The sequence below is a fragment of the Oncorhynchus keta genome, chromosome 22 (assembly GCF_023373465.1).
Source record: "Oncorhynchus keta strain PuntledgeMale-10-30-2019 chromosome 22, Oket_V2, whole genome shotgun sequence".
In the NCBI taxonomy this organism is placed as follows: Eukaryota; Metazoa; Chordata; class Actinopteri; order Salmoniformes; family Salmonidae; genus Oncorhynchus; species Oncorhynchus keta.
In genome coordinates this window covers 6,656,202-6,673,290 of record NC_068442.1, presented here as the reverse complement: position 1 = coordinate 6,673,290, position 17,089 = coordinate 6,656,202, and the positions used below count along the sequence as shown (strand labels likewise).

The 17,089-nt window shown below is 42.7% G+C and overlaps 2 protein-coding genes across 3 annotated transcripts in view; both read right to left on the bottom strand.

Annotated features, from left to right (window-relative positions):
* Positions 1–1,410, bottom strand: part of LOC118400970 (F-actin-capping protein subunit alpha-2-like) — an 80,964-nt gene extending 79,554 nt beyond the window's left edge. Inside the window, exons 1-2 of one of the 2 annotated variants that reach the window (XM_035798031.2) lie at positions 1,258–1,305; positions 667–760 (exon numbers count right to left, since the gene is read on the bottom strand). In XM_035798031.2, coding sequence (XP_035653924.1) covers positions 667–669 — 3 coding nt within the window. In that variant the 5' untranslated portion in view covers positions 670–760; positions 1,258–1,305. Of the gene's footprint in view, positions 1–666; positions 761–1,257 lie in introns of both variants that reach the window. The other variant, XM_035798030.2, reaches the window with a different exon arrangement.
* Positions 1,411–12,495: 11,085 nt separating this feature from the next.
* LOC118400969 (hepatocyte growth factor receptor-like) overlaps positions 12,496–17,089 on the bottom strand; it is a 73,089-nt gene continuing 68,495 nt past the window's right edge. Inside the window, exons 20-21 of the mRNA XM_035798029.2 lie at positions 16,464–16,600; positions 12,496–14,795 (exon numbers count right to left, since the gene is read on the bottom strand). Of these exons, the coding sequence (XP_035653922.2) occupies positions 14,558–14,795; positions 16,464–16,600 (375 nt within the window). The 3' untranslated portion in view covers positions 12,496–14,557. The remainder of the gene's footprint in view (positions 14,796–16,463; positions 16,601–17,089) is intronic.

Genomic DNA, 17,089 nt, shown 5'->3' with positions numbered 1-17,089 from the left:
TAGGCTACATTTGCCTTTTACATTTTTTTTTATGTAGCTCTGTCCTTGAGCTGTTCTTGTCTATTAATGTTCTGTATTATGTAATGTTTTGTGTGGACCCCAGGAAGAGTAGCTGCTGCGTTTGCAACAGCTAATGGGGATCCTAATAAAATACCAAAAAAAAAGCAGTTAGGGTTCTGTACATTCAGCATCTCTCAAGTGGGGAGTAAACAGCTAGCTAACAGTATTTCAAGCTTCTCAGTGGAGCAGTGTGGTTCAAGGTAACATTTGGAGTACAGTGGAATACCCCACCCCTGTAATCGAGGTTTGTTTCAAAACCTATATCTCGTGCCGGCTCCAAGGTGTCTTAATGTAACGCAGGAGATGAACATAGTATGTGGAGGGCGATGAAACAAAGGAAGCCCATTCATTTTCAATGAAAGGAGCAAAGTGGGCATTGGGCAATGAGAGCATGGGTGAGACCAAAGTTGGAATAAACCAAACTTTATTAAAATACTCTGCGACGTCTCAGCGTGATTGACCAATTGAAGCTCACTCTAGTGTAGTTTCCAGCCCCTAGTGGATTGACTGTTGATACGTAGCACTACCTAGCCTGCTTACACCAACATGGGGGGGAAGCAAACCTAGCTATCAGAACTTATGCGTTAATGGGATCTCTGCCATTACCATGATTGCGTTCCGACCCCAGTGCAGCTCAGTGTAAACAAGCGTAGTGGTAGTGTCGCTATCTTCTGGCGATCATCATGCTAGACAGTTGGACCTATATTTAAATCAGAGATTCAACACTAATCATATCAGTCACACACAAACGGCAGTAAATAGCACATTATCAGCAATGATTGTGCGAAGAGCGTTGACAGGAGGTGTAGGTTGCTAGCTTAGCTAACGTTAGCTGCTCATTCGTGAGAAGTTCAAGACATGATCACAAAGCGATAGAGACAAATGAAAGCACAACGTTTGTTACAATGTTTTCGATTAGGAGGGTGCGAGGTTAACTTTGATGAATGTGTTATATACTGCACGGTTCCTATTTTAGAACTAGGACCGTACAAGGAGTCTGCATTTGAGATTCGCAAAGGAGCGGAAGTTGGGTAAAGCGGCTGCCGAGCTAAAAATAACAGCTAGACTAACGTTAGCCGAGCAATAATCGCGGTTTGTTTATCCAGCTCTTATACACAGTAGCTTAAATCAAAGCATGCACATACAAACCCTAAAGATATAATATATCCTCCAAAGTGGATAAAAACGACATCTTACCTTAGCCTCATCAGATAACTGCTCCTCATGATCCGCCATCTTTTCTTCCGGCACCAGCAGCTTGTCGAAGCCGATTCACAACTTCGGCAGCATCATACAGTTGATTTTGATTTGTGTGCACTTACATAGGAAATATATCATCACTTCACCAATCGGGGACTAATTATTATCCATAAGCACGTCAGTCCTACTTCATGTGTTGAACATACAGTCCATGGTTTTGCAAGCATATGTTTGGTCATACGAAATAACATTGAAATAATATAGTTGTAAATTGTGTTATATGTTATAAGTATAGCGTGCGTGTTAAAAGTACCCAGTTATAATTAATTGCCTGTTGTATCTTGTTTCTGATTTTTGGGGTGTGAAATGTATTTACACCATTTGACCACCACATTTGCAGTAATGTATCAATGCAACAGGGATATATGCATGTGGTATACAGTATGTCATTCAGTACCGTGGATGCGCTATTTATTTCCACTAGATGGTACTGTAATCCTGCATGGTAAACTACTCTGATTAATTACAGTGGTACAATGTATAAACCCTGAATCGCCATCAGACAATGTTGATTACCAGTGAAGGTGAATACGACAAGTGCACACATTGGAAAGAAGTAAAATCCCAGATAGACAAACTATTACCCTACTCTGTGACAATACACGCTAAAATGTCTTATTAAGTGTTTTGTCCAAATAGTGGTCCACGCTTTATCAGCCTCCATCAGCCTACACCAATGATGTACACTAGGTAAAGGTGGAAACCGAAATATTGGATTGCTTGAAATGAGAAAAAGTCATTCTTTGAAGCGGAAGAAAAATATGCTACATTTGATTTACTGTATTAACTCCAAATATGACATTGAGCTTTGTAGGCCTAGGGTCATCTTATCTTTCTCACTGGTTGGTTGTTTCCAGCAGATTATACTAGGCCAGGGATCTCTAGTTAATATAATACCTTTATGGCTGGGACACTTTTTGTTGTTGTCTTTGAACCAAGCGTGAACTCAATATGACCTCAGCATGACCTTAGCTCATGCTTTCCAAGCTGGTAGGAACCTGACCACAACCTGCAGAATCCCAATGTGCAGCACATATGAGTTGGGCTAGTGAACAAATAAGTCTCAAAGAGTAACTCTCATGAAGACCATATGTTTTAGGCCTAGTTGGGGTGGCATGTAGCCTAGTGGTTAGAGCATTGGGCCAGTAACCATAAAGGTTGCTGGATCAAATCCCCAAGGTAAAAATCTGTCATTCTGCACTGGGTACTAAAGACATGGACATCAATTAAAGCAGCTCCCTGCACTTCTCTGATATGGAGAAGTTGGGTTAAATGTGGAAGCCACATTTCAGTTGAAGGAATTCAGTAGTATAACTGACTAAGTCTTTCCCGAGTTAAGCCTGACTCCTACATGTATTTTGACCATGACTCCATTCTGCTTCTCCCCGCCTCAAAAAAAAACAAAGACTCAGGAGGGAAGTTCCGGTAGTCAGGTCTGACCAATCAGAATCCATGCTCCAAGACTGTTTTGATCACATGGACTGGATTAAGTTCTGGGAAACCTCTGGGGATAACATCAATGAATACACAGTCACCGAATTCATAAAAACATGTGATTCCGATGGTGTCTTTCAAAACTTACCTGAATCAAAAACCGTGGATTGATGGCAGCCTAGTCGGGAAACTGAGAGATGCTGCTTATAAACATGCAAGGTGACGGGGACAATTGTATGGTTATACAGTACAAATACGACCTGTGCAGATCGATCAAGATGGCGATACACAAATATAAGGACAAAGTGTAGGAGCAATTCAAAAGGAATGCATACGTGAGGAGGCTGCTCATTGACTCCAGCTCTGACTTTAATAACATAGTGCTTTCTAAACTCACCACAAAGCTCACAGCCCTGGGACTGAACTCCTCCCTATGCAAATGGGTCCGTAATAGTTTGCAAGCCCTGCCACATCCGACGAGTGTCGGAGTCGGTGTAGTACGATTCAATCTTAGTCCTGAATTGATGCTTAGCCTGTTTGATGGTTCGTTGGAGGGCATAGCGGGATTTCTTAAGTTAGTCCCGCTCCTTGAAATCGGCAGCTCAGTGCGGATGTTGCTTGTAAACCATGGCGTCTGGTTGGGGTATGTACATACGGTCACTGTGGGGACGACGTCATCAATGCATTTATTGATGAAGTCAGTGACTGATGTGGTGTACTCCTCAGTGCCATGTGAAGAACCCCAGAACGTATTCCAGTCTGTGCTAGAAAAACTGTCCTGTAGTTTAGCATCTGAGTCATCTGACCACTTCCGTTTTGAGCGAGTCACTGGTACTTCTTGCTTTAGTTTCTGCTTGTAAGCTGGAATCAGGAGGAGAGAGTTATGGTCAGATTTGCCAAATGGGAGAGGGAGAGCTTTGTACGCATCTCTGTGTGTAGAGTTTATTTCCTCTGGTTGCACATTTAACATGCTGGTAGAAATGAGGTAAAACGTATTTAAGTTTCCCTGCATTAAAGTCCCCGGCCACTAGGAGCGCTGCCTCTGGATGAGCATTTTCTTGTTTGATATGGCCTTATACAGCTCGTTGAGTGCTGTCTTAGTGCCAGCATCGGTTTGTGGTGGTAAATAGACAGCTACGAAAAATATAGATGAAAACTATCTTGGTAAATAGTGTGGACTACAGCTTATCATGAGATACTTTACCTCAGGTGGGCAAAACCTCGAGGCTTTCTTAAAGTTAGATTCTGGGTAACAGATGTAATTTACAAATAGACCACCACACCTTGTCTTACCCAGTGCTGCTGTTCTATCTTGACGATGGACCGAAAACCCAGCCAGCTGTATGTTATCCATGTCGTTGGTAGAATAGTCTTGATCGGAGCTCATCCACCTTGTTGTATTCTACAGTACCATGTTGTCTTCTACAGTACCTTGTTGTATTCTACAGTACCTTGTTGTCTTCTACAGTACCTTGTTGTATTCTACAGTACCATGTTGTATTCTACAGTACCTTGTTGTCTTCTACAGTACCTTGTTGTCTTCTACAGTACCGTGTTGTCCTCTACAGTACCTTGTTGTCTTCTACAGTACCGTGTTGTCTTCTACAGTACCTTGTTGTCTTCTACAGTACCTTGTTGTATTCTACAGTACCGTGTTGTATTCTACAGTACCTTGTTGTCTTCTACAGTACCGTGTTGTATTCTACAGTACTGTGTTGTCTTCTACAGTACCTTGTTGTATTCTACAGTACCTTGTTGTCTTCTACAGTACCGTGTTGTCCTCTACAGTACCTTGTTGTCTTCTACAGTACCTTGTTGTATTCTACAGTACCATGTTGTCTTCTACAGTACCTTGTTGTATTCTACAGTACCTTGTTGTCTTCTACAGTACCTTGTTGTCTTCTACAGTACCGTGTTGTCCTCTACAGTACCTTGTTGTCTTCTACAGTACCTTGTTGTCTTCTACAGTACCTTGTTGTCTTCTACAGTACCGTGTTGTCCTCTACAGTACCGTGTTGTCCTCTACAGTACTGCGTCTTCTATGTATTTCTTCCATTCTTGGTGGGCGACTAGACGTGATTTTAATAACCCACTCTGGTATTAACTATCAAAGTGGATGTGCTGGGCACACCTTTAGACCTCCTAGCAAATCCCCCATTCTCAGTCGCTTATGGCAATCTAAGAGATCCCTCTTTGTGTGAATAATACCCCTAATCACACACCAGTCTACTTTGTATGCTCAGTTGACTGTTACGCCATTTCTTTTAAACCAAACAATAATGCCTAACATTAGTCAGTTACTTCAAACATGCCTTTATACATCTATGTTGATATGCTGCAAGGACCATACGGTCTACTCTACTGTATACAATAAAACAACATCACTATCTTGAATATGTATACCCAGAGAGACAAGAGGGCTAGTGATCCCAGAGGTTCAAGTCCCAGATGAGGAACACATACTTGAGGATCAAAAAGGGCATTTAAGGCCCCTATAATCTCTCCAGATGTTGAGTGCCCTCTGGGCCCTGGTCTAGACTAGTTCACTATATAGGGAATAGGGTGCCATTTAGGACACAAGCCATAGTCTGCTGCCTGCGCCATTGTGTTGACATGCATGGGAGCTATCTGTGAGCTACTCATTACCTCTGTGACCAGAACACAAAAGGCCTCTCTCTGACTCACCCTCAGTTACCCACTAGTCACTCCAGATACCCATTACAAACACCTTGCTCAGATAATCCTCAGTAGAAACGCTCAATAAACATTTAAACAGGGAAGAAATCAAAGAAGTGCGAAGTATCAGGATAAAATTACAAGGAGTCGTTGAACTTTTGGATACAGTATCATTACAATATGCCAATTCTTCACAATTGTGTCCTTTTCTTTTCTCTTTACCCCTCCCTTCTTAGTATCACTGTGAGAAAAGTATTTTTGGCCCGGCATCAAAGTGTACATAGAGGCAGTGCCATCAGGGTAACTGAGATTATGTCCACACCTCCACACTTCAGTTCCTGTCAGCCCACTAGATAGCTGTTGTGTTAAAAGCTGTTTGAGGGAGGAGAGCAGTGGCCAGTCTGAATGTGCCTTGTACCAATATTACAATGGTGGAATAACTACCCAATTGTCATACTTGAGTAAAAGTAAAGATACCTTAATAGAAAATGACTCAAGTAAAAGTGAAAGTCACCCATTAAAATAAAATAAAAAGTCTAAAAGTATTTGGTTTTAAATATACTTAAGTAGCAAAATTAAATGTAATTGCTAAAATATACTTACGTATCAAAAGTCAAAGTATAAATAATTTCAATTCCTTATGTTAAGCAAACCAGATGGCACCATTTTCTTGTTTTTTAAATGTATTTATGGATAGCCAGGGGCACGCTCCAACACCCAGACATAATTTACAAACAAAGCATATGTTTAGTCCGCCAGATCAGACTAGGGATTACCAGGGATGTTCTCCCCTCAGGGGTGTGTACTAAGTCCCCTCCTGTACTCCCTGTTCACCCACAACTGGCTCCAACACCATCATTATGTTTGCTGAACACACAACTGTGGTAGGCCTGATCACCTACAATGACAAGACAGCCTATAGGGAGGAGGTCAGAGACCTGGCAGTGTGGTGTCAGGACAACAACCTCTCCCTCAATGTGAGCAAGACAAAGGAGCTGATCGTGGACTCTAGGAAAAGGCGGGCCGAACAGGCCATGTTCTCTTATAATCTCCACCCGGCACAGCTTGAAGAGGACTGGCCACCCCTCATAGCCTGGTTCCTCTCTAGGTTTCTTCCTAGCTTTTGGCCTGTCTAGGGAGTTTTTTTTAAGGCTAGGTTTCTGTATAGAACTTTGAGATATCAGCGGATGTACGAAGGGCTATATAAATAAATTTGATTTGATTTGATCCTCAAAAAGTTCTTCAGCTGCACCATCGAGAGCATCCTGACCGGTTGCATCACCAACTGGTATGGTAACTGCTCGGCATCTGACCGTAAAGTACTACAGAGGGTAGTGCGTACGGCTTAGTACATCACTGGGGCCAAGCTTCCTGCCACCCAGGACCTAAATAATAGCCATTGTCAGAGGAAAGCCCAAAAAATTGTCAGAGAGTCCAGTCACCCTTGTCATGGACTGTTTTCTCTGCCACCGCACGGCAAGTGGTTCCGGAGCGCCAAGGACCAAAAGGCTCCTTAATTGTTTCTACCCCCAAGCCAATAGACTGCTGAACAATTAAACAAATGGCTACCGGACTATTTACATTGACACCCCCCCCCTCCCCCATTTGTTTTATACACTGCTGCAACTCGCTGTTTATTATCTATGCATAGTTACTTCATCCCTACCTACATGTACAAATTACCTCGACTAACCTGTACCCCCGCACATTGAGTTCCTCAAGCATTCCTCATAAAGCTGGTTGAGAGAATGCCAAGAGTGTACAAAGCTGCCATCAAGGCAAAGGGTGGCTACTTTGAAGAATCTCAAATATAAAATCTAGTTTGATTTGTTTAACACTTTTTTTTGTTACTACATCATTCCATATGTGTTATTTCATAGTTTTGGTGTCTTCACTATTATTCTACAATGTAGAAAATTATACAAATAAAGAAATATCCTTGAATTAGCAGGTGTGTCCAAACTTTTGACTGGTACTGTATGTCTGGCAGATCGAAGCCTGGAATATTCCATAAAAAATGGGTGAAAAGAGTGATACATCCACATGTGTACGTACCACTGCAAACCTAAACTCTGGAATATAGTTATACCCAAACCATCTTCTAATTAGTCTTGTTTACTTTATGCCAGGGGCAGTCTGAGTCTGCGCCAAATGGCACCATATTCCCTGTACAGTGCACTGCTTTTGACCAGAGCTCTATGGGGCCTGATCAAGCGTAGTGCACTATATAGGAAATAGGGTGCCATTTGGGACACAGTTGTTATTCGGCTCATATCTGGGGTTGAGTTGGATGACCTTGATGCAGAATGTGTGTGGCGGGAGGAATGTTTGATGCAGGCCAAGATCCAACAGCCTGTAGGTATCATCTGAGATGTGTTCATCTACAGAGTGACAACCAAGTTCTTGAATTATAGATAAAGGTGTTGAAGTTCACCTAATCTCATCCAAATGTAGAACCTAGGAATTGGGAAATATATTTGGGAAGATTGCCGGTGCTATAGAAGAGGCGGCAAATGCTTTCTTCTCTTATGAAAATGGTTTTAGACAAAACATGTGTGTGTTAATTAATTTATACATTAGGTTGGGAAATCAGCAGAAAATAATAATGGTTCTTTAGCTGCAAGAGTGGCAGAGTACCAATAGGGGGCATCCATACCCCAAAAACTCACATCTCAAGCGAGTTGTTCTGTACTGATTTATCCAAAAGAAAAACAGCGTATTAGAAAGTATTAGAACCATGAGTGATTGGTTGATAATGAATATAAGGAGTTGTTGTGTACCTTTAAATATATCTCCTAAATCTTTCTCTTGCCAATGCTCTTTGCCAAAGCACATTAGTGGCTTAATGAGTGTGTGTTGACTCATTAGGTCAGAATGGGTGCTGAGGAGAGGTTGGGATAGGTTCGTTATCAGTTGGCATGGGGTTGGGGGGGTACTAGTGCAGTGTGTCCAGCATTGCATTCCAATGGTCCTGAATCATCCTATGACATAACGTACCTGAACTGTGCCCATCTAACATACACCTGTTCTTTCATTTTTGTGTATGTGTATCGAAAAGAGAAAGAGAAAGAAATACAAAGAGAAAGAGAGAGAGAGAGTAAGAAAGAGAATGAGAGAAACAGGGTGCAGGCTCCAGCCATTACAGAGCAACTGATTAGTACATAACTGGCACTCAGAGGTCCTCTCCTCTACCTATCTCCATATGATGGCCTTTTAACTAAGACCAGGGTGGCATGATTAGGCTATAGGCAAAGACAGATCGTTCTCAAACAAGGTCTTGTTCAGTAAGCACAAATAGGAAGAAAGCATCTTTAAACTGAGTGAAACGAGGAGGCTATATCTGCACTTGACCAATTAGAAACATTCATTTTTTGTTTTCCGTTGCTACGGTGTGCCGTCGTGAAAACAACCCAGATCCAGGGTCACCAAGCAACTCTGAGAGGATGACCTGTAATGAAAGCTTCGGTCACGGCCAGGCTACACAGAGGGAAACTCCAGGCTTGTCTAGACAGCAATACAAAAGAGGAGAGGGTAAAGAAAGGTGAGGGGTCAGAGGTCACCACTAGCCAATGAGAGCAGAGAAGGCTGAAGGAGTGAGAACAAAGCTAACAGGATAGAGACAAAAGGTACGGGTCGTAAATGTATACTCCTACATGTTATCCAAACAGGAGTTCCAATCAGTCAAATTCAATGTCCACTACCATTCAAATGTTACTTTTTTGAAACACTTTGTTAACACAGGGTCATAAAACCCAGTATTCTGAGCACCTATAATTGTCCCCCCCTCCCCCCAACTCTCAGCAAGAACCTCCAGGTTTTTCTATATTTCGGTTCCAGGAGATGTCCTGGTTAAATAAATGAATTTGAAACTGAAGCCACTGGTTAAATAAATGTTAAATTAATTAATTTGAAACTGAAGCCACTTGACTCCTTAGTGGACAGATATGAAGTAATCCACCCATCCACCCTGTGGATACTCTGAAGCTATCGGTAGGTAGATGAGGCAATTAGTAAAACGACTGAAGCAGCATATGTAACATACAGTGCCTTCGGAAAGTATTCAAACCCCTTGTCTTTTTCCAAATGTTGTTACGTTACAGGCTTATTCTAAAATTGATTAAATACAATTTTTTAACTGAAATATCACATGTACAAAGTACTTTGTTGAAGCACCTTTGGCAGCGATTACAGCATCGATTGTTCTTGGGTGTGACGCTACAAGCTTGGCACACCTGTATTTGGGTAGTTTCTCCCATTCTTCTCTGCAGATCCTCTCAAGCTCTGTCAGGTTGGATGGGGAGAGTTGCTGCACAGCTATTTTCAGGTCTCTCCAGAGATGTTAGATCGGGTCCAAGTCCAGGCTCTGGCTGGGCCGCTCAAGGACATTCAGAGACTTCTCCCAAAGCCACTCCTGTGTTGTATTGGTTATGTGCTTACGGTTGTTGTCCTGTTGGAAGGTGAACCTTCACCCCAGTCTGAGGTCCTGAGTAGGTTTTCATCAAGGATCATCACCTTCTAGAATTCATCTTTGCTTCGATCCTGACTAGTCTCCCAGTCCCTGCCGCTGAAAAGCATCCCCACAGCATGATGATGCCACCACCATGCTTCACCATAGGGATGGTGCCAGGTTTCTTCCAGACATGTGGCTTGGCATTCGGACCAATGAGTTCAATCTTGGCTTCATCAGACCAGAGAATCTCGTTTCTCCTGGTCTGAGAGTCTTTAGGTTCCTTTTGGCAAACTCCAAGCGGGCTGTCATGTGCCTTTAACTGAGGAGTGGCTTCCGTCTGGCCACTCTACCATAAAGGCCTGATTGGTGGAGTGTTGCAGAGATGGTTGTCCTTCTGGAAGGTTCTCCCATCCCCTAGAGCTCTGTCAGAGTGACCATCAGGTTCTTGGTCACCTTCAACTGTGGAACCTTATATAGACAGGTGTGCCTTTCCAAATCATGTCCAATCAATTGAATTTACCACAGGTGGACTCCAATGAAGTTGTAAAAACATCTCAAATTCGATTCTCATTGCAAGGGTCTGAATACTTATATAATTAAGGTATATGATGTCACACAGTGCCTTCGGAAAATATTCAGACCGGCCCCTTGCCTTTTTCCACATTTTGTCACATTACAGACTTAATCTAAACTTGATTACATTTCTTTTTTAAATCCTCAGCAGTCTACACACAATATCCCATAAAGACAAAGTAAAAACATTTTTTTTGTATTTTTGCAAATACAGTGCCTTGCGAAAGTATTCGGCCCCCTTGAACTTTGCGACCTTTTGCCACATTTTAGGCTTCAAACATAAAGACATAAAACTGTATTTTTTTGTGAAGAATCAACAACAAGTGGGACACAATCATGAAGTGGAACGACATTTATTTGATATTTCAAACTTTTTTAACAAATCAAAAACTGAAAAATTGGGCGTGCAAAATTATTCAGCCCCCTTAAGTTAATACTTTGTAGCGCCACCTTTTGCTGCGATTACAGCTGAAAGTCGCTTGGGGTATGTCTCTATCAGTTTTGCACATCGGGAGACTGAAATTGTTTCCCATTCCTCCTTGCAAAACAGCTCGAGCTCAGTGAGGTTGGATGGAGAGCATTTGTGAACAGCAGTTTTCAGTTCTTTCCACAGATTCTCGATTGGATTCAGGTCTGGACTTTGACTTGGCCATTCTAACACCTGGATATGTTTATTTTTGAACCATTCCATTGTAGATTTTGCTTTATGTTTTGGATCATTGTCTTGTTGGAAGACAAATCTCCGTCCCAGTCTCAGGTCTTTTGCAGACTCCATCAGGTTTTCTTCCAGAATGGTCCTGTATTTGGCTCCATCCATCTTCCCATCAATTTTAACCATCTTCCCTGTCCCTGCTGAAGAAAAGCAGGCCCAAACCATGATGCTGCCACCACCATGTTTGACAGTGGGGATGGTGTGTTCAGGGTGATGAGCTGTGTTGCTTTTACGCCAAACATAACATTTTGCATTGTTGCCAAAGAGTTCAATTTTGGTTTCATCTGACCAGAGCACCTTCTTCCACATGTTTGGTGTGTCTCCCAGGTGGCTTGTGGCAAACTTTAAACTGCACTTTTTATGGATATCTTTAAGAAATGGCTTTCTTCTTGCCACTTCCATAAAGGCCAGATTTGTGCAATATACGACTGATTGTTGTCCTATGGACAGAGTCTCCCACCTCAGCTGTAGATCTCTGCAGTTCATCCAGAGTGATCATGGGCCTCTTGGCTGCATCTCTGATCAGTCTTCTCCTTGTATGAGCTGAAAGTTTAGAGGGACGGCCAGGTCTTGGTAGATTTGCAGTGGTCTGATACTCCTTCCATTTCAATATTATCGCTTGCACAGTGCTCCTTGGGATGTTTAAAGCTTGGGAAATCTTTTGTATCCAAATCCGGCTTTAAATTTCTTCACAACAGTATCTCGGACCTGCCTGGTGTGTTCCTTGTTCTTCATGATGCTCTCTGCGCTTTTAACGGACCTCTGAGACTATCACAGTGCAGGTGCATTTATACGGAGACTTGATTACACACAGGTCAACATTGGATCAGTCAGAGATCCTCACTGAACTTCTGGAGAGAGTTTGCTGCACTGAAAGTAAAGTGGCTGAATCATTTTGCACGCCCAATTTTTCAGTTTTTGATTTGTTAAAAAAGTTTGAAATATCCAATAAATGTCATTCCACTTCATGATTGTGTCCCACTTGTTGTTGATTCTTCACAAAAAAATACAGTTTTATATCTTTATGTTTGAAGCCTGAAATGTGGCAAAAGGTCGCAAAGTTCAAGGGGGCCGAATACTTTCGCAAGGCACTGCATTTGCAAAAATACCAAAAAAATGTTTGTACTTTGTCTTTATGGGATATTGTGTGTAGACTGCTGAGGATTTACAAAAGAAATGTAATCAAGTTTAGATTAAGTCTGTAATGTGACAAAATGTGGAAAAAGGCAAGGGGCCGGTCTGAATATTTTCCGAAGGCACTGTGTGACATCATAAAAATGATCTTTGCCTGGTCAAATAAACAATGTACAGACAATGATAACAAGATACAGTATTTGACATGTCCACACTGATAATATAGTTTTATTACACCGAGTCAGACAGATGACATAACATAGTAACAACATATGTACCATCACTATATTCATAGACGATCCCTAAACAGTGCTTCATATATATGCTCACACTGCACTGACAGTGAGCTCAATGGCATATTAATGGACAAAAGTCATGGATTTTACAAGCCATTTAGTTACCAATAGGAACATCTAGAACAGTCTAATAGTTAAGGACGTGAACTTGCTAGCTCCAGTTGTTCAATGACTGTACAGTATCGGTTGTTTGTACTGTGCTGTACCCACAACAATCACCTGTCATACAGTATACTTACACACACATTTACCACAGTTAAATCCTACATATAGAAGACACATCCACAGAGGTGTTAACCTTTATCATTTTTGTACAGAAGGCAGTGGTTCATTCACTGAAGTTGATTGGTCGTTGTTGTGGCACCACTGCTCAGTTCGGGCATTATTCTATTGGGCCGACCATTTATTTAGGCTCATTTTCATAATAAAAGGCATTATAAAAAATATAGTACAGTTCTTTAAACATTTATTTGAGCAAACATTCATATCTGTCCATTGCTGGCCTGATCATTTAAAACAGAACAGCAGCCATAGTAACAAAAAGACAAACGCTTCACACAGGAGAGGCAAAATAGTCACGTTTTAACTTGAAGTGGTCTTTCAAAATGTCGACATAGCAGTGTGTAACAACGCCGCGATGAAGTCATGATTGACAGTAAAAAAACGCTTGTTCCAACTGACGTAGTACTATGATGCCCAAAACCCATCAAATGTTCCAACGTGTCTCCAGTTTCCCCCCACTTGACTCTCTGAAGTCTAAAACATGATTATGTCAGTTGCTTTCAGGCTGAGCTTGCATGAACTGCTATGACACATGCTATGTAGACATTATGACGGGCCGGTTCAAGTCAAAGTGTTACCAACCGAAAGGCAAAAAAAAACAAACACCTTTCAACTGGGAAACGTCTGCAGATTCCTAAAAGGTGAGACACTCACAGCAATGAAGCAGCGAGATGTTTTGAAAGAAGCACATCAAAAGAGAATCGTCAAAGATAATTACACACATAAAGAAGTATCCAGTGTAGCCTACTGCACCCGGGCAGCAAATTGTTCCTTCTGCCAGCCAATCTGCACCGCCACCTCGGTTAGTGAGAACATCCCCTGGAGGCTGGAGCTGGGACTTTCTTCATTCAGTCCTAGTGCTTAGGGACGTATGCGAGGAGGCATGTGAGGAGAGGTGGGAAGAGAGGGGAATTCAGTGGCAGTGCGGATGATGGTGTAAAGAATTTTATGGCGAGGGGGAAAAAAACCTGGAGCCCGGCCCTTCGCCATATCGCCATACACATGCCACCCATTAACAAGCGGAAATGTCTCCAAAAATCATCCGGTCCCTCTTTGGCACGGGAGTTGTTGAAATGTTTGAGTGAGTCACTTGTACTTGATACACACAATGTGCTTCTATAGAATTCTATAGGCTTTGTTCATTGAAAAGGTTCTCCCATGTCTCCAAATTCTATGTGGTAGAGAGAGACGAGAAGCCTGACCTCCTGAAGTCAGGCTCCAAGGGCATACCAGGGTAAAAGGTCATGGGAGGGTCTAGAGCAAGTTCTAGGTTAAAGAGCAGAGGGAGGCCAAGATCGACCTAACAGTTCATACAGGCCTCAGGCGCACAGTGATGTTTGTTTGGTTGGTCATTGGTCAGTATACATACATTACACACACGTGAAGTGTCAGTGTCCTTAAACTGTCTGTTCTCAGCCAGCGTACACAGAGTTTGGCCAGTGTCTGTCTGTCAGACACATACAGTTCCCAAGCGACCCAACGGCTTCGCCTCCTCAAGCCCACTCTTTTCTCTCTCTTTCTTACTCTGTCAAGCTCATTCTTTTCCTACCCTCCGTTTACCCCCTTGTCTTCAATCTCTCCCCAAGCCCTCTCCTTTTCTCCTTAACTATTTTTCTTTCATCTCTCCTTCTCTCTCTCTCTCTCTCTCTCTCTTTCTTTCTCTCCATCACTCCCTCTCTCTCAGGTGCAGCAGTCTCGCTCCAGGGGGTGGCCCTGAGGGGTGGAGGAGGAAGAGGAGGATGAGGAGATGAGAGGGGGGTAGGGGCTCATCTTGTCTATGTTGACATAGGTGGTGTTGAGAAGGATGTAGTGCTCTCCGCTGAAGCTGGAGAAGATGGCGTTGATAAGGGATACCAGCTCTGAGAAGGTGGGCCTCCTCTCCGACTTGGGGTGCCAGCACTCGACCATCACGTTATACCTGGGGTGGGAGATAAGGGAGGGGAGGTGGTTAGGATCAAATTTTGATGCATGGATAAGCCGATATGCAGGTGAAATACAATTATGTACATATGTTTTGCTCACTTAGATATTTAGTAGCCACATTTATACTGAACAAAAGTATAACGCCACATGCACACAATTTCAACAATTTTACTGAGTTACAGTTCATATAACATTTTGTTACACCTGCAATTACATCTGCTAAATATGTGTACGTGACCAATCAAATTTGATTTGATATAAGGAAATCAGTCAATTGAAATAAATAAATGATGCCCTAATCTGTGGATTTCACATGACTGGGCAGGGGCACAGCCATGGGTGGGCCTGGGAGGGCATAAGTACACCCACTTGAGAGCCAGGCCCGCCGCCCACTGGGGAGCCAAGCCAAGCCAAAACTTGAGACATCTGTGGCATTGTGTTGTGTGACAAAACTGCACATGTTAGAGTGGTCTTTTAATTTCCCCCAGCACAAGGTGCACCTGTGTTATGATCATGCTCTTTAGTCAGCTTCTTGATTAAGCCACATCTGTCAGGTGGATGGATTATCTTGGCAAAGGAGAAATGCATACTAATAGGGATGTAAAACCAATTTGTGCACAAAATTTGAGAGAAATACGCTTTTTGTGCATGTAGAACATTTCTGGGATTTTTTATTTTAGCTCATGAAACATGGGACCAACACTTCACATGTTGCGTTTATATTTTTGTTCAGTGTAGTTTTGACAGTTTTGCCACAGGGCCCCATTCATTCTGGAAATACTGCATGTCAGTTAATGTTAATGAAAAAAGACTCATATGAATGGTTATGGATCATTGCGTTTTGCTCTCTGCTTGGCTGAATCTATACTAGGATTTACACCTCACCTGAAAACTCCCCCTGACTTGCGGAGATGAATAGGGAGATAGTATTTTATTTTCACGAAATAATCGTAGTTCGTACTTGGAAACATGTTCTTTTTACAGATTGGGGGAGATTAAGGAGGATCTCATGTCTGTAGTGACCTGATTGATTCAGTAGTTATATATGCGTTATAGTTTACACAATTCTCTCTCTCCCTAACCCTCCCTCCCTCCGTCCTTCTATCTGGCTGTCTGCATCCCTCCCTCCCTCTATCCGTCCGTCCCCTTCCCTGTCTACATATCTGTGCGTCTCAGTCTTTTTCTTCAAGCAGACCATGCAGTACGTAAGGGTGGTGTTAACAATGGGCCTCTGTTCATCTCAATGTCTCTGTCAAGGACAAGCACTACTGAGCCATCCCTATGCGCATTGGTCAAGGTGAAAGACAGGAGTGTGTGTGGGCATATGTGTGCGTAGGAATACACTTTTATTAATACTGAAAGCATCTGTCTGCACATTATATTTGGGAGTGGTTGGGTATAAGCTTGATGGGTGTAAGTATACATGTGTGTTTGTTTATGAGTGTGTGTGTGTGACCAGTGGACACACACACGCTTTCCTCTCACAGTGCGTGTGTGTGTGTGCACTGCCTGTGTGTGTGTGTGTGTGTGTGTGTGTGTGTGTGTGTGTGTGTGTGTGTGTGTGTGTGTGTGTGTGTGTGTGTGTGTGTGTACAAGCGTGCACGCGTGATGTGTGTGCGTACTGTATATGAATGTGTGTTTGTGTGTGTGTGTGTTCACTCACAGTGAGTCAGGGCAGAACTCTGGCTGCAGCAGCCGTCTCCCTTGCAGTAGAAACACAGTGATGTCGAAAGAGTTGACGTCCGAATACGGCGGGGCTCCCCGGGTCATCAGTTCCCATAGCAACACGCCAAACGACCACTGAAACATTGAACACCAGATGGACCAATTACACATCAGATCACATCACAGTACATCACAGGCTGCATCTGAAATGGCACTCTATTCCCTATGGGTCCTGGTCAAAAGAAACGCACCATATAGGGAATAGGGTGTCATTTCGAACACAGGCCAAGTCAGTCCTAATGAGATCATTTCCCTTCTGGCCTTCAGTGATGAGAGCAGCCAGCCAGGAAGAGCGTTAAAATCAGCTAACCTTAGTGAGATCACAGACAGATACTGTAGCAGAGAGTGACAAGCTAAACCTATATACCTCAACCAGAGATGGAACGGTACAGTGGTGGTTTGTTAAGGCAGAGTGGAGTTCGAAGGGTTGAGAGGATGGAGCTCTGATTAAGTTCCAAAGAATTAAGCTTGCTACTTATTTATCACAGGTTATCATCGTGTGTGTGTTAGAATAGACGAGAGAATGATTACGTAATACTGTAAGTGAATGAAGGAGTGAGTAGT